The following is a 23969-nucleotide window of genomic DNA, read 5'->3' as shown; positions in this document are numbered from 1 at the left end:
CTTTATAATCAAACCTCTGTCCTGCAGAAGGTTGATATTATTTAGCATAAGAGAAGCCAGTGATAAGGGATCACTGTCTTTGAAGAGTATGTTCCTTGCACTTTTAAAGCATGCTGGAACAGCATCTGGGCCTTGAGGTGTTCTGATAGGGCCAATCCAAAGCAGTAGGTAGGAATTTCTCTGTCAATTTTAACGCCTTTAATCAGACCATAGTGATTGGTCAGTAAAATGTCAAACACCTAAAAAATGAAGACAGTTCCACATAAATGTCTTCTCTGTACTGGCAATAATGATATAAGCACTCACAAGATGTTCATGTGAACTGTAGCCCAGAGAGGAGATGTCTCTCACGTAAAGTGGAAGCATCGTGCTTTATGTCTCTGCCTTTGGATAGAAAACGGAGACAGATTTTTGTGGAAATGCAGATGCCATCTTGGACACTGTTCACAAGACTCTCCTTCCAAGGGCGTTTTCTACATCCCACCCGTGAGGCTGAGTGAACATCTCTGTTATATGGATTTTCATCTTCAGGGGGAGATGCTGGACTTGGAGAGCATGATTTTCCTTCACAGCCTGGTTTTACCTGAAACCATGTTGCTCCCAACCCTTCCCTCTCTGACTACCTTCTGAGCCAGCTGCACTGTATCTTTTGAGATGTTTTGTGTGCATAACCCGGACAGTCACCATGTTTGCTACTACAGTAACATCTATTCTGTCACATGTTGGAGCATGGATTGCTATTTGGCCCTGATGCATTCAATAAAATCCTTGAGGGTGTTAAACAGTGGTGGGTTCTGATTTGTCTCCCTGTACGGACAGTGACTACCCTGACCAGTGTGCCAGTTGCCTGTTGTCAGTGCTCAGACGTGTTTTGCAACTATTTGTTGCCTCTGTGTAGTGTTCAGCTTCACTCAGCCTGCCCCCTTTCCTTGAGCAGTGTAGTTTCTGGCTGCTTACTGGCCTTCGCTGGTATTTGCTGAGGTTAACAGCAGCACCAGAAGGATGCCCTCCTTCCCTTTTCTTAAGAGGAATACAATCACCAAATTTAGGTATTCCACTCTGATTGTTATTGCCTGCCTTTGTTTTCCTTAACCCCTGTGAAGAAAAACTGGCGTCTTTTTGAGATCCTGGTGGCCCACTGCCAGGAGGCCCGGTAGGTGGGTGGATACTTCTGAAGACAGCGGCATGCAGCCTAAGTACTTGCATCAGTTCTTTCTTCTGCTTCTTAGCTGGTGGGGATTTTTGAGAACAGGTTGCTCTCAGGGTAGCCTCTTCATTTTGTAACAGACAATTCCAAGAAGTCAGCAGCAGAGGGCATCTGTATAACCAGTATAACTCCAGCCTCCCACAGTATTAGCTGAAGAAAGGAATTTTTTGTGAATTTTGGAATTTTTATGCCATTGTAACCAATAGCAAAGGTCCAGCGACTTCCTAAAATGGGATTACACCATATATGTAGAAAATATACTGACACACTCATGCTATATTCCTATTTATTTGGGCAGCTTGAGGGATCATGTGAAATGGCTTTAGGCACCACAACTGTCTATCTCCAACCCTGAATATTCAGTGATTTTGCATGAAGCGATGTAGGCAATGAACTGAGATAGCAGAAAAACTAAAACCCTGACTAAAATTATGCTTTTGAAATTTTCTTTTGAAGACTCACAACTGATCTCTCCATCAAGGTATGTTCCTTTATTTCTTCTGTTGCTTTAATACATCCCATGTACTATTAAGAACACCAGTGAAAAGACTTATCACATTTTGACCCCATATTTTTGGCAAATGAAACTATTCCCTTGATTTTATTTCCTGGTTGCTAACCCAGTGTTTCTAAACTAGCATTTTTCATGAAAAACAAACTTCTATGTGGACAATTTTTAATCTGAAAAAGCTTTAAATCATGCAGAATTTTCTAAATGGTTGTTAAGTATGCTCTTGGGAATATTTTAAAATATTAAGAACAGGAGTCCTTGTTATTTTTTGTTATCATCAAAGGCAAAAAGTTTTCTGCTTCTTGAGATTCTCGATCTTCCGGCTTGTTCTGCAAGACTGAGTTACCAGTTCCCCCATCCACATCGCATTTCAGCAACTTGCATGCGTGGGTTGTCATGTGGCCATAATATCAGACAGATTACATATATGATTAGTAGCCTATTCATATTAGCTGAAGAACTAATCTCAGGGTAATTAATCAGTAAAAATCCTGACAAGTATCAGGTATTTGAATGTAATCAAGAAGAAAACAGTTCTTGCACATGCTCAGTTTACTCAGCCCTCCCTCCTGATGCACAGAGAGCAGAGAACTTCTGAGCCCGATTTCTCTTGCAGCAGCTGCTAGCAGAAAAAAATGGAGAAGTTACACTCTGGTCAAGTATTTGTTAAAAGAGTATCGGAACTGGGCCCAAATGTTTAGCAACATGATCAACTGTTTTTAATTATTTTAATTATGAAGGTGATCTTTTCCTATTTGAGTCCCTCTAACCTTTTGTAAAATAATGAAGATGAAATTAAGAAAAAACTTGGAGAAGGTGATTCAGCTGTCCCGTACATTTGCCATCCCACTTCTGCTGATAAAGAGACATTAATTCAAACACTGGGAACCACTGGATCCATAAACTCCTTGTTACCCTACTGGAGGGAATGGGGTAGTTGAGGCATGGGCAGATGAGGCGTAGAATATTTTGGAAAAAAGAAATGTATGTGAAACAGAAACCCCATCCACCTGCCACGAAAGGCCTGGCTGTGGTCTGCTTTCAGGCTGATAACCTGCCTGTGGTATGGGAAAGTAATTCCAGAACATGAATTGTGAGATTTCCTGCAAAATATGCTAGTTCTCGTGAGAAAGTCCTACTGTATTTAAAGTCCTACTCCTTGAGACCAAGTTCAAGTAGAGAAACTTGGGCTGTTTTTTATACTGTCTGACCTCCCCTGTGCCCCACACGGACTTAGGAGAGAATCCTGTTCTCTCTTTCCCTCACTGGTCATATTTTTCCATCTCCGTCAGGCTGTATGGTTGGTCACCCATCCTCTTAGTGAAGAAGGATTAATGAGGATCATTTTGAAGTCTATTAGAAGTGCTGGAGAATATAGGGCAGCTTTTGAAAGACAAGCAATTGATTTATGAAGCCTTTTGGAGAACACTAAAGGTAGAAGAAATGAGTAAAGGAAAGATGCCCATGTAGACCGGGAAAGCGTGCGCTGCACGAAGCCCTTAGGTGTAATGTTAACCAGATGCAAAAGTACCTCTCAATGATTTATGATGTGCACTGATGATGGAGCATGCACCGTTCAGAGAGTGATTAATATTCTTGTCATAAACGGAAAGAAATTGGCAGCCTGCCAAATAAATTTGTCTGCGAAAGCAGAAGACCAACTCAATTCACCAAGAGTGACTCAGTAATACGAGACTGACTGACCTCATGGATTCAGTGGAGATATTTCGTGAAGATAAGCTACCTCCAGGGAAAGGTGTTTCCATAAGCCGTGGGGGCCTCGTAGTAAAGGGGAATTTGGAAGTGAAGAAGATGAGACTGACAGAATGGATTTTAAGGATGACTTGCTTTCCAGCCATTCAGTTTTGGGATATGTAGTTACTTCAGACCTTTGATTATTATATGATTATTCCTAACAGAAATTAAAAAAAAACCTGTGAACCTTGTTGTTCCAAAGGCCAAAGAAGCTAGCCTTCGTAATGGTTGTGCTGTGGTCAGCCCTTCAGAAAGCAGAAGACATCCAGAAAAAAATGAATCTATGACAACATGATAGGGGTGAATGAATTGGCAATCTCAGACCACTTACTGGACACACGGACCACTCTAAAATAAAATAAACCACAACTAAAGTAGGTGCAACTAGTACCTTCCTTATTGAGTTAAAAGTCAGCCTATGATGATAAGGGGAAAAAAATGATCGGCACAGAAAATTTATGCCACGATTCAGATCCTTGTAAGAAAACTTAGATCCTTTGTTCTGGAAATAGCCCCAGTGATTTTACTGGAATTGTATATAAAGTAAGAACTACAGTTTGGAACTGTAAGAAAATATTAAGTGAGAGAGAACAAGAAAACAAACAACTAAATTTAACAAGTTATGTGTTGCAGAAATTAATTACCCAGCTGCAGCCCCCAGGGTGTGATCTCAGGACATCTGGCAAACAGCAATAGAACCGTGCTTGTAACCTACCTTTTCTTACGTATTTATACACATCTCAGTCTTGATCTTTGCTTGGCTGTAGCATAATGCATATGTTCCAGGGATAAAGCAGGCTTCGTATCTAAGAAATACCTGTTCCTCAACAGGGCTTTAGAACAACCAAATTGTAAGATGATTTTTGAGGAACTGGCATCACTTCTGAAAGGAAAGCACAGAGGATGTGAAGCTGTGTGTGGAAGGGTTCTCAGCTAAGACAGACCGCTGGTAAAATGGGATGTGCACATTAAAGTTAGTTCCGTACAGAAGACCAAATCGCTAATTCCTTTCTTGTTATTCTGCAGAGACGTGCCTCTTGCTCAGTTAGGTAGGAATACAGCCCAAGCAGGGACATTGACATTTGTCTTTTTCCTCTTTTAAGTTGTTATTTTTCTAATGGTGTGAGAAGCTTCTGCAGCACTAAAAAGGAGAATAAGTAGCATTGCCTTATAAGACCTTCTGTCTACACTTTAGTGCGTGGCTTTGGCAAACAGAGTGGGATTCATGGACCATACACCACAGCATACAGAAATAGAACTAATGGTAATACTGATCATTTCTCCAGCTGGGAGGGAGAGGGAGGGCAATAAAGCCAGTTAAGAAGTGCCCATGAAGTAGTGCCCTTTAGATAGAAAAGGGAAACAGAAAATCTTTGGCACAAGGGGAGCCGGAAGGTGCCTCAATTACAGAATGATTTGTAATAATCAGACATAATACAGTGAAATCCATGGTGAAGGCCCAGTAGATGTCAACTGTTAAGCTGGGGGCTGTTGGGCTGAAACCCAAAAGACAGAAAAGTTTGTCCTGGCTTTTACAATGAAGACGCCAACTTAAGAGACAGACAAGGAACCCCTGAGCCTGGTAAGAGCTGAAGATTCAGCATAAGTCTTTTGAACTGTTTGAACTTCCAAGTCTTGTAAATAGACCACTAAATATGTAATTAAAATTCATTACTCCTGAAGGAGAAATCCTGGAAGAGCTAAAGACATCAGAACTGGTCACACAGAGACTGAGTCACACAAAAGTCAGTGGGGTCAGTTTGGTCCAGATGGAACTGAGTAAGTCAGAGGCATTCCTTGAAACATTTGAACTTACGGCTAACTATATCCAGAGGAACCTGGGAAAGACGGGGAAGGACAGACCGGGAAGTGAGTCAGAACTCTGCTCTTAAACGTGTGGATCTGCCTGTCCTTAATCTGGTATATCTATATATAAAATTCAGGTGCTAAATAAGGGTCCAGAAACACTACCCATTTCACTTTGTGCCTGTAGAGCCTAACCATGCCCGAGCAGTGCCAATGCAGCATAGCTGTCAAAGCTAGTATCACCCCATGGCATTACACAGCGCACTTGGAGCCACACCTGCATCTAGAGGAATCAAGTAGTTAATCCACCAGATGTGGGATGATTTATTTATAGCAAACAATAAGAAAAAACAGATACAAAATACTTACATTAATCATCGGATTACAAAATGAAATGCACATGAAGCCTAAGCTTGAAGGTGTTCCCTGTGACATTTAGAAAAGGGATCTGAATTGACAACTTGGTATTTTTAGTTACATTAAGAGATCACAGATGTTTTGAAATGGATGGGTCAAGTGCTTTGGGCTAAAGCTAGCTATGTCCTACCCCAATCTTCCCCCCTGCCCTGTGGAACACAATGTAATCACCATTGAGCTCATTAGCAGTGCCCTAAAATAAAGAAGAGATTTTCCTCTCATCTTGAATTATGTGCTGCTCTAATGTTTCCGGGAGAGAAGGAACATCTTATTCCCTCAAAACCTTTTACAGTCTTTGGTTTTCCTTTGTATCTTGTGGTAAGAAAAAGAACATTTGGACTTTTCTGCCTTTAAACCCATGGACATGTTCTCCAAAGAAGATATCTAGCACCTGTAAGTATTTATTGTAAGTATTTATTGTATAAAAGAGGTAAGACCTTTGTGGTTTATGGAAAGCAGAGAAATTGTTTCTCAATAGATAAGTATCAAAGATAACTTCCATTATTAATGAAACATGAGATCAACAAAATCAACAGCATTTAACGTTGATTGTTTCAGTGTAGTTTTCTAAGGAAATGAGACTCACACTTTTGGGGTTTTGGTTTTTTTTTTGGTTTGGTTTGGGTTGGGTTGGGTTTTTTGTGTATGTCACCCTTCATAATCACTTTTGAACCCATTTCAGTCAAATCTGCCAGAAATGTAAAAATGCTAGAATTAAGAGTTCCCTACAATTTTCAGAAAAATAGTTTACTAAAAGCAGTTTTGTAAAGAAAAATAAGAGACATGATAAGGGAGCAGGAAAAGGCATGCTGATGACTTGATAGGAACTAAGGACACTGACAGAAAATCATTAGGGAACGCACAGGGGAAAGCTGGTGTTCTCATAGATTCTGACCAGTGCCTGGTGTGAGGAGAGAGGAGCAGAAAACTAGAATTACTGAAGACAAGAAGCCTCAGGGAGACAGAAGCATTCATTCTGATGCTCATAGAACAAACAATATTTAGGTTTATATTATAAATAAAATGAAGGGCTCTTTTGATTAAAATACTAGTCATTTGAGGATATGCTGACATTGCTAGCTTGGATTACTGTTATTCGATGCAGATGCAAACATATGATGTAAGACACACCACCACCCCAGACTCATTTTCCTATTTTGGATGCAGACTGGAGACAATTCTGTTAGGCTGATTCTAAGGAAATGTAAGAGAGGAAATGTGATTACATTCAGTCTCAAACTCATGTGATGGTTGTCAGCTTGTCAAGAAATAAAACTAAAGAAGGAAATATGGGATGAATGGAAGCCTTCCTCAGTGAGAAACATGGTTCTCATGGAAAACATGGAAGGCATGAGAATAATTTCCTGCAGATTTCATTAACCCCAAACACCAACTAAAGAAACATGCTTCCCTTTTTTTTTTTTTTTTTGTTTACTACACTTGTACACGCTGTCTCAGTATCCTTCTACACAGAAAGGCTGTGATTTAGCAGTTGAAAATACGCAAGTGTCCTGGAACCTGTTCTGGCAGGGTCTAGTGTTGAAGGCAAAATATGCTGGCTGGCTGTATCACCAGCAAAATACACTTGGTGGGTATAGATTACTAGAGTTTTATGTATGTGTTTCTCCCTAGAGAAACCACTTTACATGTAATAGAATCTCCATGCATTCGTCCTACAAAGCATTTTATGGATTTTGGTTTAATTTAGTCTATTGACAAACCAATATTTGTCCTAAGGAAGAATTATTCTCTTTTTCATAACAAAAAAAGAGTCACGGAAAACCTGAGTGACAAATTCAGGCTGTGGTATCAATCCCAGACCCAACATCGTAGTCCACGAGTCTGCCCACAAACTCAGGTATCAGTTCCCTGTTGTACTAAGCACAACTATGTTCCAAATATCTATTGTGAGTTGTATTACGTTGTATTTCCCCACCAGGAATAGTTTTCTGATCGAATGGTATCTTTTGGTATCTCTTTAACAGTTCTAGCAAATGAATGCCTACAATAGATTTAAGCCCTGTTCAAATCAGTGTGACCTGTGGTCTCAATCAACAGAACTCCTCTCCAAACTTCTCTTAATACATTTTAAAATAATGTTAAAAGACAAGTCAACAGAAAAGAAAGGACTACTGCAGCCTTGGAAAATCTGGTTCTGATTTTCTAATTCTGGCAACAAAAAGGCACCATAATACTCCAGTGTGTACATTTCCCTCCAGGCTTTCCACACAGTGAAAAGAGACCTATCACTAAGACCAAACTGACTCTTGCATAAATGCCTTGCCTAAGCTGTTAAACAATCCAGTGATGGACATAATGGAACAATAAAATACTGATAGATTAATGATGATATAAAAGGTCATTAACCAACACATTAATGAAAGATAGGATAATATGCTGCAGTCCTTGGCTAAATTTCATTGTGGGTAATTGCATCCCACTCACCAAGTGTTGTGTAGCTTTCTTGTGTACTAAGAGAACGGTTACTCTGGCTCAGCCCCAGAGGTAGGTGCATTTCTGTCTGTGTAACATGACAGATGGCTTGAAGTCCTTTGGGATCTTTTGCATTTAACTATGGAGCAGTATAGGAATTCAATGGAACAGATGTTCCTGTAATATCTGGAAGGAGGATAAGCATCTCCATCTACTTTTAAGATTAATTTATTCAATGCTGTCAAATTTCTTTAGAGATATACCAAAAAAAAAAAGAAAAAAAAAAGATTTTTAATACTAATATCATTGCTTTTGTAATTTAAAAGGCATTTGCCATTGGGTGGATTTTTATTACCTTTTTTTTTTTTTTAATCTAGTTGCTAATGCTAAAACCAAGTTAGATTTTAGACAGGAAAGAGAGGACAGAGGAAATAAATAAATCTTTATGTAATGTAATGGGAAAATTTCCAGCCATTTGTTTACCATAAATTTCCATATATGGTAACTGCAAATCACCTAGTGGTTGGTTAGTTTGGGTTTCTCGCAGTGAAATCCGCTGGATTTATGTGCTAGTAGACCAGAGAAGTGGACTGCACTGCCAGCGCCTTAATGGCTGTAACCACCAGAGGGCTGAAGCAGCAGCTTCAACAGGATAAGGAACCTGCCCTGCTACGCAAGCCAAACACACCGTGGATTATCTGAAAATATGCATTGCCATTAGAGTTAATACCATGAATGGATATGCTTAAAAACAAGGTATTCTTTAACACCCAAAAGTTCAGCTTTCAGATGCTTTTATGGTTTTTCCTTTTTATTTTTTTAAATGGCCATCGTTACCATCACAGAAAGCAATAGCTGCTTTCCGAATACTGGAGTTTGTAGCCAGTCATTAGAGTATTTAATCATCTGTGTTAGTGCAGAGGTTTCTGGGCAAATTGCCTCCTGTTCAGCTTAGAACTAGAAATCACCCTGACAAACTAGTGTGTGACTTCTCTCCTCTATTACGTATCATTTCTTGTGCTTATTAGGCTATTGGCAAAGCAATATAATAACGTTCTAGCAACTGAATGGGGGCATCTGAAAGGCAGGTGCCCAATTTACAAGCTCTAAGTGTCGTATATCACACTTAGCTGAGGCAGTGGAAAAGCTACACAGCTTTGCTTGACAAAATCCACATAGTTTATGTTGCATATGCAGCCAGCTTCCAGCTAGGTTTTTCTATTTGTCCCTGTGATCTTGGCCCAAAGCTCCAGATTTCTATTCCCAAGAAACATGAGCTGGTTAAAAGTGACCTTCCATGTCTATGTTCTGCCCAGACACATGCATTCTTTAGCATGTTTCAGCTCAAGCCTGTTCTCTTTGGGACACAAAATGAGAAAGATCAAGAATCTTCACACCGTTGTAGAGATACAGAACCAAGATCTGATCCAACACCTCAGCTTCTGCCATGTTTGTTTTGTAGTGTATAAATTACCAAACCAGCCCACAGTTCAGGAAGTTAAAATATCATTCAAGATGTAAGCAACACAGATCAGGAAGAAACAGAAAGAAATTCTGTGAACTTCTAGCATTACTGCACATTACAGCTGCTCCCTTCAACAGCACTGTGTAACGGACTTCTCAACAGGACGTAATAACGACACAGTGCACACAATCTGGGTCTGGAGTTATATTTTACAAAAAAGAACAAGGACATTTTGTAAAACATGTGTTTAGCCACTGTTGGTTATACCTCCAAAAGGCAAAATCATCTATAAAGTATTGATAACCCAGCTTTGTATAGTTTTAGCTGGGGTTTGGGAATCTTTACAAGTTGGAATGCAGGACTCGGCATAGACACGTCTTTAATGTGTCAACGCATGGGACACTACATCTAAATCCTCAAATTGCTCAGCTGTGTAATTTTTTAGGAGACCTGTTCAGTTGTTGCTGTGAATCACCATGACCCTGAAGGATAAAACAAAAGCCCACCTAAGTTGTTCTAGGGAGTGACCACAGAAACTTTCAGGGAGAATGAGGAAACTCCTGGTTTAAAATGATCTTTTTGTCCCCCTTTTCTGCCTCTTCACTCAAGGGCTTGGCACAAGATTTTATGTGAATACTTTTTTTGAAATATTGAAGACTTATTTTCAATAGATACTTCACTGAAGAATAGTTCACAAAGCTGTTGCTTCTTCCAGACAACCTCCTTCCTGGTGACCTGACAAGCAAGATCATTATTTTGGCACTGCTTTGGAATTTTGCAGTTCCCTAGACCCAAAGAAGGTAAAAAGTTGCTTTGTTCTTAAATCAACATCCAATTCCATTAGATTCAGTGGACAGCTACCATAACTAGGAGAATTAGATCATAATTTCAGAGGCATGTTTATGCTATGCTCAGTCCCAAACAACTCTGTATTACAGACATGCATTTAATGGCATAACTAAGATTTTAAGCACATAATTTATTTCTGAAGATGATGCTGTTATCATTGAGAACAGTATTTTGTCACCTTTGAGTAGATGGGGAAAACAAAATCTCTTGGATTTTATCTGTATGACCATATATGAATTTAATGTAATGCATACATGATTATTTCTCAAATTGGGTCATAAAATACATATTCATTTATAAGGTTTGCATGCATGACACTAGGGAAAGAGTAAATCCACACTGCAGTGTATCAGCAGCAAAGATAAGGTCAAAAATGGAATTTAAATAATCCGTATTTTTAAATCACTGGTATGTATCACTGATGAAAATTTTGGGTTGTCGTTTGTTTCAGCAAGACTAAAACTTAGAGAAGAGCAATGTGTATTGCTGTTTTGACTTTGTAGTCCTCTAAAAGGTTTATATTATATTTAGACACTATTCTGAGGGTTATTGTGGAAAATTTTGAGAGTAGATATATAGCAATAAGAAAAACCGAGAACCGCATCTGTAATTCTTCATCTCTTGCAATTAACTTGTTGAAATAGGTCAGTTAGAAACTCATAAAAAGGAACTACATATAGAAACAAAAGGGCAGGTAGGGACTCAATCCTTTAACCTTCACACAAGAAAAAGAATAAGAAATCCATACCAGGTGAAGAGAACTGTATTTAATAACAAGGTTTCAGGATTAAACAATAAGCTTTCTGCTCTATGTGAAAAATTGCAGGCATCTGCAGCATCCTGCATCATACCATATCGTCCCGCAGATATTCTTAGAGCTTTTTCAGAGCTGCAGTTTTTCACTGGGTGACTTTTGATTGCATCTCTTTCCTTCTGGTCAATACGTGAACTTTTAGCAATGATAACCGGACTAGAATTTTCTGTGTAATACCCTATTTCACCTGCCACTGACACCAGTGGAAAGACTGATTTCACTGGAGTTTGAATAAGGCCTTTTGTGAGAGGAGCCTGCCTGTCACAGGTATGCTTTAGGGAAATAATTATTGATAACAATTTTGATAACATATATTGATGCTATGTGCTGTTTCTTCTAGAAATAGCTTATTTTACCAAGGTTAAATAAAACAGCTTATTTTAACAAGGTTAAATAACTGAAATACAATGTTAAAGAAGCTGACAAGTCTGTGCATATTTTATAACACTAATGACATTAGCGTTCTACTGCTCTTAGTGCCTCATGTGAAAACAAAACAGCTGAACTTGATCAGGATGGGACTCAGTAATATCTGGATATAACATGTGACAGACATAAAATTTCTACTTCAGATGGCTACAGTAGCAGCCTAGTCAGTACAGGGTTTTACTATACCAGTGTTGTTTGCTATTCTGTATGTTTTATCCAATCAAGGACTAACTAATTCTTCTCTAGTAAGAGTCTACACCCAGGAATAACTCATCTGGCCTTTAAAGTAATTTTCATGTGTTATGATAAATTATTTATCTTTCCCAAATAAGTCATCATTTACTTATTAAATGTTATGATTTTACTAATAACTATTGCTGCTACTTAGTGGCTATAGCATTAAAAACATGCTAGTGCTGTGCTTTCTAAAAAAAGGGCCAGCACTCCTATGTAGTGTGCAAATAAACAAAGCACCCTTGCCCTGCAAACAACAGTCTCAAATTCCAGCTCAGAAAAGTGCTTGGCACTTTCCTGAAAGGCTTGCATTGCAGAATCCAATCCCATCTTATCCCCGCTAAAAAATTTCCTGTTCCTGCTTCCCCTCAGAAAAATCTCTTGATACAGGTTTCCTTTGAGCATCTGCAATGGCACACTGGAGCCATGAAACATTGGGAAGACTTGCTTATATAACTGTGCAGCTTTGCATGTACTGGGAAAAATCCTTTCAGCAGCGTAGTGGTAGTGAAGATGCTCTACTGAAACCGGTGCTGCAAACCACATTCAGTACCTACCATGATTTAGGAATCAGCTCTGTGTTCTGATGCTAATTAGCAACATGTCAATTATATATGCTTTTAATCTATTTTCTAGTCTTGTACTTTGTAGTTCTTTCACAACTTTGAAAGGAAATATTGAAATTCTGCAAGGATTAGTCATTATGGGAATTTCAACATTAAAATAATTGGTCTTTCTTGTATAAATGTACTTTGCTGCCATAAAACTTCATTAACCCTCCGCCAGAGGGCAACAGCAGAAAAAAAAATTTATATAGATCCGAAGACGTTTCCATCAGGGAATTTCACTTCTAAAATATGCTGTTTACATTTTGTCACCAACTAGGCAGGTGAAGTAGCTTAATAATTTTAGAAGGATTTGTTTAGAGCACAAGTTATACATTTTTTTTTGCGTTTAACAAATCTACAGAAACTTTATGATTAACATGAAACCTAAGAGAAATGCAATGGTTATGACTTAAAGATACTACGTTTTGCATCTTTAATCTACTTCAGAGTGATTAAAGTAGGAAATTTACTGCTAGATTCTGGAAAGGAAAATAATTATGTGCAGAATATGCCCAGCTCATTCCAGAGCTGTAAATACCACAAATCAAGTCTAAAGGTTACGCTGGCCTACCCAGAGGTATGAAAGCAGAGGACACAAAAGAGATGGAAAATATTAAATGCTTAAGAGAAAGCAGTCCCTAATGGATGCGTAATATGATATAAAATAAGCTGTGCGAGTAAACAGGGATATAGAGGTAAATATACCTTTAGAATAGATGTTCTCTATTTTTAGCAAGAGCAGCATTATTTGCAGTTGCTGCCGTGTTTCCCCAGAAGCGTGACTGACTGCACGAAGGCCATGTCCTTTCTCTACGCCAGCAGCACAAACGGATCAGCGACGCTGGCCCCGACGTGCGGCAATCCCCGCGGAGCGGCCCGGGGCGGTGAGCGGCCCCGGGGGGGCGGCGGTGACCCCCAGCGGCCCCGCTTGCGCCGGTCCCCGCGGGGGTGGGCGGCCGGGGCGCGGCTCCCCGGGGGCTGCGGAGCGCGGCCCGCCCCCGCGGCGTCGCGTGGGCGCGGCGCTGTCCGCGGTGCTGGAGGGACGCGGGGCCGGCGGCGGGCGAGGCGCTGTCCGCGGTGCTGAAGGGACGGGCGCCCGGAGGGTGCCGCTGGCCTCCGCCGCCGCCTCGGGGCGCGACCTGCGCGGCCGCGGTGGGAGCAGCGCTGCGCGGGTGGGCGGGCGGGGGCCGCACGGCCGCGCCAGGGCTCCTCGCCGTCCGCGGGATTTAGCCAGCGGCGCCGGGGCGCGGGGTGCCGCGCAGCTGTCTGCCTACGGCGGCGAATCCCACCCCTCCCCCTCCAGCTCTACAGCCGGGGACCCCGCCAGCGCCACAGCGAGATTGCTCTGAACCGCTCCCGCAAAGGGATCTCCGTCCCCTCCCAGCCGGGCATGGCACTGCCTCCGCCCGCCACCGCGGCACCCTGCAAGGCCGAGGAGAGTTTCTGACCGCCCTGCCGGGAGCCCCGGGGGTGCCTGCAGCGGTCAGGCTCCCCCGCTCGCTGCCTCACACAGGCGCGTCCCTCGCCCTCGCCCCCCCGGCTCCGCACGCCGTCTCTGCCTCTCCCTCTCTCACACACACGCGCACGCTTTCTCTCGCTCTCCCTCTACCCGAAGGTGCACTGATAGCCATTTAATGAGGGGGGAAAGTTAAGAGATTAAACCAATATGAACCATCGTTGCTCGTAGCAGTGCCCTATCCAGAGCAGAGCAGAATCCAGCGAGCACCCCTGCAGGAATGGAGTCGGTCAAACAAAGGATTTTGACTCCTGGCAAGGAGGGATTGAAGAATTTTGCTGGAAAATCGCTTGGTCAACTCTACAGGTAAGACTGAGATTTCTTACAGGGCTCTACTTCCCAGAAATAATCGGAAGCTTTTCTTAACCGCCAGCTGCTGAAGGAGGTTGAATGCTTTGGGGAGGCTGGTGGCGGAGGGGCTGGGAGGTGTTGAGATACTGCTGATATAATCTGGATCCTGGAAACTAGTGCTGAAGCTACTCAATATGGCACCCTCGTAACTTCTCTATCTGATTCGTAGATGGTGTCAGTAAACATGCAGCGAAAGATCTTTCTCTCACAAAACAAGGATCCCATCTTGAAATCATAATCACGAGAGAGCAGCTCCCTGTATTTTTGTTCTGTGTTAATTCTGCGATGCAGTCACAGGATCTTTCCCCCTGCCCTTACTAATCATTAAATAATAATAATAATAATTTTTCCTGGTTTCGATTAGTCTTGTCCCTTGTGTAATTTGTCGTCAGAGGAAGATAAACATGGAGATGTATAAATAATTGATATCCGAACGATTTTGTTTTCTCCTGAAGCTGAAACATATAGAGGCATGTGTTTAATTATTTATCCGCCTGCTTGAAGAATCATCCACTCGTCTTATAAGTAACAACTGCAATTGCTAAACTCAAAAGCATCATTCAACAGTATGGTTTTGTGTGTACAGAACGTTTCTACCATCTTCGAGCCCTATACGCACAAACAAGCCCAAATTCTCGCATACCTAAGAAGTGTATACACTAAAGTTGACACACCGTGCTCCATCCAACCTGGCGACTTCGGTAACCTCCAGGACGTTTGAGAATGGTCTGTGAAATTCCAATGTATTTCTGATTGTGCTCTCTGCTAGAAATTCCCTCGAAGTTTGGGGGTTGATTGGTGGGGTTTATTGTTTATTTCGTTGGTTTGGTGTGGGTTTTTTCCCCCCTGAATTACAGGTTAAAGGTAACTGCGGATTCATCTGCCTAGGGTAGGTCACGTAAAAGTCTTTTTTTCCATACCTATGCGGCAGTGTTGGGCACAGGCACAAGGCTGTTCCACAGCATGAGTCACAACTTCTGCTGCCATTTTCAGGAAAGGGGACATATCAGTGAAGTGATAAAGACAAAATCGAGATTTCCGTTTTAGTAGCAAGGGTACAACTTTGAAAAGCCAAAAGCAAAACCAAAGCCATTAATAACGCAGTGAATATCCTACAGGTTTTGGTCACATTTAAGTCATTTTCAATAGTTAGAAAAAGAAATATTACTAATCCAGAATAAATGCTTCAAATATAATTAAGGAAATAAATATGTTTTTCTCCCTAAAAGATTCTACAACATATAAATAAAAAGATCATGTCTACTGCTTTTTATATAGTCATATAGAGAATAATGGAGAATTACAATGTTTGTATTTCCCAGCAGAACTCCGTTTGAATTTTCTCCTTGATTAGCAAATGCGCGCTTTACTAATCTTCAACGCACGGGACTAAGTACTTTGTTTCCGATTCTTAGAATTAAAATAGGTTTTCTGTCCCTGACACATTGATTTCTAATGTCTTCCCGAAGACAAGAAGCCCATTCAGGGAGAAAACACCTCTACAGCACCCTTTATTCGCACGAACGAATTTCGAACATAAAACCACGGTGTCCTGTTTTATTCACAACTTTAAGACATTTGTTAATGCTGAGGACTTTAAGCACGGAAATAATTCTCCCAGCAAAGAAAAATCGGGAAAATTTCAGCTGAGCAACTATTGGGGAAAATCTCTGTGTTTTCTCCAAAACACGAAGAAGCTTTTGAGCCTTATTCTGCTAATTGTTACTGCCCCATTAGCCGGATGAGTTAACCTCAAAGAGGTGGTCCTCCGGGAAGGTTTCCGACGTGAGAAAACACTCCGAGAGCAGGGATGAGGACAGCGGTAGGAGAGACCAGGGTGTCGGGAAATGGTCACATATTCGCTCTATAAGATGATGGAGCTGGGCTGGAAGCAATTAGTTTTTCTGTATTTTAACTATCTCAGTGACTACAAAAGAAGATTAAGATTCAGCATGGGACACTTGCTCCTTAAACCCGATCTTTCTTACTACCGACACGGCTTTTTAAAAGCTTTTCCACCAAAGAAGAAATAAAATGAAGTGTTCTAAGTCACCTGTCATGGATGGCAGCGTGTTTTATCCCCGATATTTTCCTGTTGATTCGAAATAGCTGCAAATAAGCATTCCCCTTCAGATTCCTGCACATTGTTTTCTAGGAGATAGGATAGTCATGTAAAAAGCAGGGAGTGGGGGACAATGAGATCGACTTTAAGCTGATCTGGGAAGGTTAAACCTACAAAGGGATCACAGGCTCGCAAGGTGTAGCTGAGCAGATGCAATCTTTTGGAAAGACTTCTCCGGAGATGCCAGTTCTCTGAAGACGGTCATGTTTTCTTCCACTGCATGTGACAGCCATTTTGCAAATCTAAAATAAGTAGCAATATCGCCCCCCCCTCCCTTTCTGCTAACATTCCTTTTGTTCCCAGACCTGAAGCGAGATACACACCAAGATCATCCCCCCCCTTGGTTTTTCTAATACAGCAAGGAGGGAGTAAAACCTTCGCCAAAAGACTGTTTCGGTTTCCAGGCTATGTCTCTTGGGCTCCCCAACATGGCGCCTCTGCAGTGGTTACAGATGATGTCTTCTTAATGCGTCCTACATTTTTAAGCAGAAGTCTTTAATGATAGATGAGCAATTCTCAGCTAGAGCTCCTCCCTGGGCTTCTGCGGCGGGGTGGCGGGGGGGAGTTGGGGATGACTAATCGTGACTCCCACAGGTCATTGCTAAAGAGCAGTTGAAGGTGAATGGAAAACAAGCACTAAATCCTCAAATCAATCCATACCAAGCCAAAGGGGCGGGGGGAGCGGTGAATTTAAGCCTTCAGCTACCCGAAGTGGCTGTGCGTTCAGGCGCCCAGGGCTTGACTTTCCCTTCTTGTGTCGGGCAGAGTCCTAGAGAAGAGACAGAAGCCCGGGGACACCATCGAGCTGACAGAAGATGGGAAGCCCATGGAAGTGCCGGAGAAGAAAGCCCCGTTGTGCGACTGTACCTGCTTCGGGCTGCCCCGGAGGTACATCATTGCCATCATGAGTGGACTGGGATTCTGCATTTCCTTCGGGATCCGGTGTAACTTAGGAGTGGCCATCGTGGATATGGTCAATAACAGCACCATACACCGAGGAGGAAAAGTTATTAAAGAGGTGGGAACCTTTCCCTCGTAAATCCCTCATCCTCCCAGTACAAGTCCCAGGTCAAGCACCTCAGCGCAGGCAAGACGGGCTCTGATGGCTTCGCGGCGCTGCCCCCCTGCCGCAGCCCGCGGTGCTCCCCGGTCCCGGTCCCGGGCTGTGTCCCCGTCTCCCGTCCCTTCCCGCCCCGCCCCTCACTGCCCAGCCCCGCCGCCACCCTTTGTAGGAGGGAAACACCGTTCTCGAGAAGAAACCATTTCTACCGATTATTCCTATTTTTCCTTTTCGGTTATCAGCTCTATTTTGAATTACTAATTTGCAGACACTATTTTTTCTTTTTCTTTTTCTTTTTCTTTTTCTTTTTCTTTTTCTTTTTCTTTTTCTTTTTCTTTTTCTTTTTCTTTTTCTTTTTCTTTTTCTTTTTTTTTTTTTAACCCTCTCCCCGTTGCACACAACCTGGAAAGACGCAGATATCTCGTCAAATAGCTGTAGGGGATGAGGGACGGAGGGCGCCGAATAAGCGGGTGCCGGCGGGCGCGCCGCGCTGTAACGGAGCCCGGGTGGTTGTGTTGGAACGTTTGCAAACACCAGGGTGGCAGGATTTGCTTTGATAAAAGGCGTTCAATGATAAAACCCGGGTTAAAGCGAGTTATAGCGTAGTGAGAAAGAAGCGAATTCTAAATACAGAAGGGTGTTAAATATACGAGTGGGGAGATAAACGCCTCCAAGCTACCCCTTGCACAGGCAAGGGGGGGAGGGCAGGCGGCAGCCCCCCCGGCCCTGACGAGCGGGGTTGTCCCTGACAGCCCGGAGGAGGCGGCCCCAGAGGGGCTGAGAAGCAGCCGGGGGTCCCGGGCACACGGGGCTCTGGTCACTGCTGGGCCAGCCCTGCCCCTCTCCTGTCCTGCGGGCACGGACGGGGCTGGGTTTACTGCTGCTATTGCGTTTGTTTTGCCGTTTATTAATCCGGAGTATATGCTATGGTGGGTCAAGGCAGAGCGAGCGGCTTCGCCAGGTGCCCCGCGTCCGTGTCCCGGTATCCCGGCCGCCGGGCGCCACCGCCGGCGTTAGAATCGCCCCCTCTGTTGCCCGGTGTGATGCTCCTGCGGCTGGATGCTTTAACCTGGCACGATTACAGCCTTCCTCTTCTCTTTCTCTCCTTCTCTCCCGGTCCCTTGCACTGGAAGAAAGCGAAGTTCAATTGGGATCCCGAAACAGTTGGCATGATCCACGGCTCTTTTTTCTGGGGGTACATAATCACCCAGATCCCCGGAGGGTATATCTCGTCCCGGCTGGCAGCTAACAGGTAACGACGGCCTAAAGAGGCCCGGGGTCCTGGACGAGTCGGGGCGGGCGGCGGGGGCTGCGCGGGGGGTGGCGGGGGCAGCGCGGGGGGTGCCCGCCGGCCGCGGCCGCTGACCCCGGAGCCGGGGGCACGCCAGGACGGGGGCCCGCCGCAGCCGGGGCTCCCCCGCCCCCCCGCCCCTGGTGCAGAGGCAGTTAAAGGCGGCAGGAACACGTCCATGAGCGGTGGGATAGTGCGCTGCTCACCCTTCTTCAGGCTACCTCGCTGTTCGCGGGTTATCTCGTGTTGGTTTCTTTTCTCTTTAAAAAGCCATTTAAAGAGGTTGTGGCAATGATATTCCAACAACCTGTATGCAGAGGCAAATTCAAAGGTTCATTGTTTCATCAAAGCTTGCGAGATTATTTTTTTTCCCCATGATTGAATGAAATAGTTGTTATGATTTTTGTTTTAATGAAAAGGAAAACCATCAGCAGGAATTTTCCATTAGCGCACAAATGAACTTAGAATGGTCGAAAAACATGTTTCAATGAGACTTTCACAATGAAAAGAAAGTGCAGATGGTGCGGGGACTTAAGGACTCGTTTCTATGGTGTCTGGCAATTTTTCAAGCACCCAGGGTGCGATTCTACCTGTTAATTAGATCCACTGAGTATTCAAGACACATGAGGCTTTCACATCCACGCTTAATGCCACAGGCTCATCGTTTGCAGAAGTAGCGAAGGTCCTAGTGCCACTCTTCAAAACAGTAACAAGCCAAGTGCAAATGGGTACTAAAATCAGCAATCCATACCTTTAACTCTTCTCAGGAGTGTGCAACATCAAAGGTGGGCTTGGAAAGGCAGAGACGCTTTGCCTGGCAAGCAAGCTTCCTTGTGTGGGTTTGAGAAAGAGGGAGGAGAGGGGAGCTACGGCAAAAATGCTCCCTCCAAGGTAAATAACTTTTAGACAGAGATCTACATTACAAATGATGAGCAGTTACTAATGGAGAGATGTTCTGTAACTGAGATAACCCTAATACCCCTCCTTTTAAAGCAAATAAACCAAACTACAATGCTTATTAAAGTGGGGTATCCATTGCCTGTCTGTTTACAAATGTCAGCTTTCTGCTAGTGGTTCAGAAATGTAAAAGGCTATTACAAATAACAATTAACAGCCACTTAAACGGTGCTTTTCCTTTTCTTCCTCTTTCAAGCATTTTTGCATCTTTACATAGTCTGTAACTTCTCAGGACTAATTGGAGTTTTGCTTGAGTAAAGACTGCAGAATTTGACTCAGAGAATCAAAAAATGTGTCTTCATTCACTGGTGCAGCATCAGTAAAATCATTTGAATCAATCCAGATTTAAAGTGGTGCCACTACAAAGGTTTGCAAGACAATGGCAGGGACATTCCCAGGAAAACTCAAATTTTCCTTCTCTTCACAAATATTTACATTTACAACAATAAATGAGCCCTAGTTCCAGTTATTGACCTGGGTGTATTTTAACTCAGCAATTTTCACAGATTAGTGATTAGTTATTATTTTTGTGGAAGCCTCTGAGACAACTCCAACACAAGGCAAATGACCATGTAAATCACAGATTTAATTAAGGAACTAGCTATGACATATGTGCCAGTAATTGCAAATGGTAAAATATGGATAGTGGCTGTGATTTACATTTAGTTTGCAGATAAGAATGGCTGAGAATATTCTGGGTCACTAGATGTAGTGGTTGGAACAGCAGGACATTGAGGAGGCCAAAACCCAAGTTAGTTTCTGATGCTACATATAGATTTTGACACCTACATGTTCAACTTGAAATGAACAGGATGACTGTAGGGTAAAGTGGCACCCAAAATAGGGTGCAAGCCTTGATGTCATACCCTTTCTAAGAACTGCAGGAGAACAAGTCAGACAAGTGAGTACTGGGGCCTGGCATCGGTAGAATATGAGCTACTATAAAAGCCTCTGCTGATATACATGTCTCATGCTACAGCCAAAACTGGTCACTTTATACTTTAGTGGATGACAACCAAGTAACGTGTGGTGGGGTTTTTTTTGTTTGTTTGTTTGTTTGTTTGTTTTTTAACAAACCTCGTTGACTATCTTTGTGGCATTAATGGTTTCCTTTGAAATCAGACCAAGTCTGAATTTATACAGAAAAACAAAGTTCAGATGTACTCTACACACAATAGACTCTAGAACAGCATCACCAGATTCAAGGAGGTGTGAGGAACTCAGTCTTGAGTTCCAGAAAAAGGGAGATATTTTAGGAGATAAATTTCCTGGAAGGGAAGGAGATAGTGATTACATGGAAAAGATAGCATGAATGAAAAACTGACTGTAGGTTGCTAAAAGGAAGGAAATTGGGAGGAGGGTTAAAGTGTGCTTTGTGAGCTTAACATGTTATTGCCAGGGAGTTGCTGGGTGTATGGCACATAACATTAAGATTCAGGCTGGCAACCAATTATAGAGATTCATTTGGCATAATGTTAAAGTTTCACTAAGGTATAAAATACAGAAGAAATTACCTTCCTGGGGTATCAAGAAATCTTTTCTACATAAAAAACCTTAATTTCAGGCTGGACTGAAACCCTTTATCTTAATTCTGCCTGTTTTAAAATGCTTACTGCCAATCAAAAACTAACAACCCTGAGCTCTGAACTCTCCAATGTTATTTTCTTTAACTGAGTCTGCCAATGGGTAACATTTTACTGAGATCCTTTGCTAGCTGTAAATCTCTAGGCTGCTGCTGCATGGTTATTCTGTTCTGCCTTCACCCACTGCTCTTATCATGCACAGCTCCCCGTTACTGCTGACAGATCAGATTTAGTGATTTACAGATTTACAAGTAGTAAATAGAGTTTCTCAGAAATTTGCACTTGATAGCTAGGATCTCAAGTTATCTCATATTGTATCACTGAGACTTTTCTGTTACAGTGTATTTTCAGACCAACACTAAGAAAAATGCTTTCTTTAATAGAGGTGTGTTTACAGTGCTGTAGTACCAACAAGGTCAAACAAAACTGTCTTCAAAAACTCCAGAGAACATTCAGAAACAACACATCTCCTGAGCACTTAGATCTCAGGTGGTCTATAGAAGTTCGGCTGGTACGTTACAAAGATCAGTGCTCCTGAACACTTTCAAACTCTACTGACTTTTGTAGGAATAGGGAACCTTCAGAGCATTGCAGGACAATGTAATTTTTCAAAAGACACAGACTGGGCCTCAGGTGCCCCCTCATTTGTAATCAGTGAAGCTTTAAACTTGCATCCCTTGAACAGCGTGTGAAAACAGAAGAGGAGTCCCTTTTGCCACAAGAGGCTAGAGACCTTTTCTCCCAGCAGAGGTTCTGCCTCTGGAAGATGTTCTATGCAACCACAGCAGACTGGGGGAACAAAGGAAACGCAATGCAGAGTCCCATGGGTAGGGTTTATTACAGCTATAACTTTTTTTCAGGATTAAGTTCTCAATGAACAGTGAACAATTAACCTTGACACCAATTAAACATGACGCGATAATGGCAGAGTGGTGAGCAGGCTGTAGTAGTTTAGGGAAGGCATTTTGTCACATGGACATCCAGGTTTGAAACGCCTCTTGGTTGCTTCTCCTATTTGAACACATAGCCTTACACTAAAAAAAGCGCCCTTCTCCCTCAGCCGCAGTATACTGGGAGTAGAATTCATGGTCCCCACAGAGATGTTTACGTAACTATCTTTATCGAGAGAAAATCAGCTGTATTTCAGAACTTTTTAGACTGTAGGGGCAAGAGTAGACAAGCAGATTCCAGATATGAATCCCCCAAAATATAAATGTTTATTGGTTACAATCCTTTCTGATTAGTAACCACAAGTCTTTCTCTTCAAAATGTTAATAAAGAGTGAGATAATTTTTTGGTTTTTTGGTTGGTTTTTTTTTTTAGATTTTTGGGGGTTCAGAGCTATGTTTTTCACTAAATCACAGTGGATTTGACCTGGTGTAAGCAGAATTTTCAGAAGGAGGGAAGTAAGTTGCTTTTGCATTGTTTAAAAGTATTTTTCCCTGAAAAATGTAAGAAAACATTAAAATTCAAGTGTGATGCCCTAATACCATGTATCCACGCTATTTAATCAGCTGAGCTATTACTCATAATGGCGGTTAATGCCATTTTAAACCACATAAATCTCATTTGAATGCTTTTAAACTGCAAGTTTTAATATCAGCATTAGAGAGGCTCCTGCCAGAGAGGTTGTCATTATATGATCATGATACTATGTGAACAGGAAGAGTATGAAATTCTGCCAGTCCTTCAACCCCACCTAGTCTGCATTTCTACTTAGTCCATGAAAAGAACTCTTGCTAGGGCTAATCAGAATTCATCTAACCTTTACAGATTTTAAAAAACAATCATCATTCTTGGTGACTGAAATCTTATTAAAAGAAAGAAAAAGAAATTCAGTTTTTTGGTTCTTCAACTCTATAATTAAAAAAATTGATTTAAATGGAATGAATTTAAACATCAGTGGCCAAGATGTTTCAATGTTCTGAAACAATGCAATATCCTGATATGAATTTCAGAAATGTCATTTAATGATTACATTCTTTTGTAGTATCTGAACAACTAAATTATAAACAGAACAGATTTTGCTGTTCTGATGCATCCAAAATAGACAACTGGAAACTGGTGCAATTTTTCTTGACTTTGAGCTCCTCCAGGAAGGTTTATACTATTTAACTAAGTGAGTGAGTTGGCAAGCACTTCAGACCTCAGGTATATTGTGTCATTCCCAGAATATGCCCCTCTATATCTCTGCCTGTACACTGTATAGGGACCCCAGGTTACTTGGGGTGTTGGCTCCAGTTATCATGTGGTGTGATGAAACCCCTTCTTTTTGTGTTTCGCACAACCAAGTGAGTGCCTGTAACTAAACTAGTGATATTACCACATTGGGAGACTGATGATTAACTGGTTAGTGTTTATGAACCCTTCAAAGACTGAGATACTTTTATGATACTGCTGACTATTCCTTAAACAGGATCTACTGTGATCTTTACACTTCATCAGCCATTTCAGGATATGTACAAATGCTGATGAGCTTGCGGGTATAGAAAGGACCAGACAATCAGATGGTATGTTAATCGCTATTTGCTAAACTGAATTCTGGTCAATATATATGACAC

The 23969-nt window shown here is 42.1% G+C and overlaps 1 protein-coding gene across 1 annotated transcript in view; it reads left to right on the top strand.

Moving 5' to 3' along the window:
- The first annotated feature begins 13535 nt into the window (after positions 1 to 13535).
- Positions 13536 to 23969, top strand: part of SLC17A6 (solute carrier family 17 member 6) — a 33465-nt gene continuing 23031 nt past the window's right edge. Inside the window, exons 1-3 of the mRNA XM_005240328.4 lie at positions 13536 to 14350; positions 17283 to 17535; positions 18711 to 18829. Coding sequence (XP_005240385.1) covers positions 14265 to 14350; positions 17283 to 17535; positions 18711 to 18829 — 458 coding nt within the window. The 5' untranslated portion in view covers positions 13536 to 14264. The remainder of the gene's footprint in view (positions 14351 to 17282; positions 17536 to 18710; positions 18830 to 23969) is intronic.

The sequence above is a fragment of the Falco peregrinus genome, chromosome 9 (assembly GCF_023634155.1).
Source record: "Falco peregrinus isolate bFalPer1 chromosome 9, bFalPer1.pri, whole genome shotgun sequence".
In the NCBI taxonomy this organism is placed as follows: Eukaryota; Metazoa; Chordata; class Aves; order Falconiformes; family Falconidae; genus Falco; species Falco peregrinus.
Note: the sequence above shows the minus strand (reverse complement) of the source record. Positions and strands in the feature narration are given on the sequence as shown.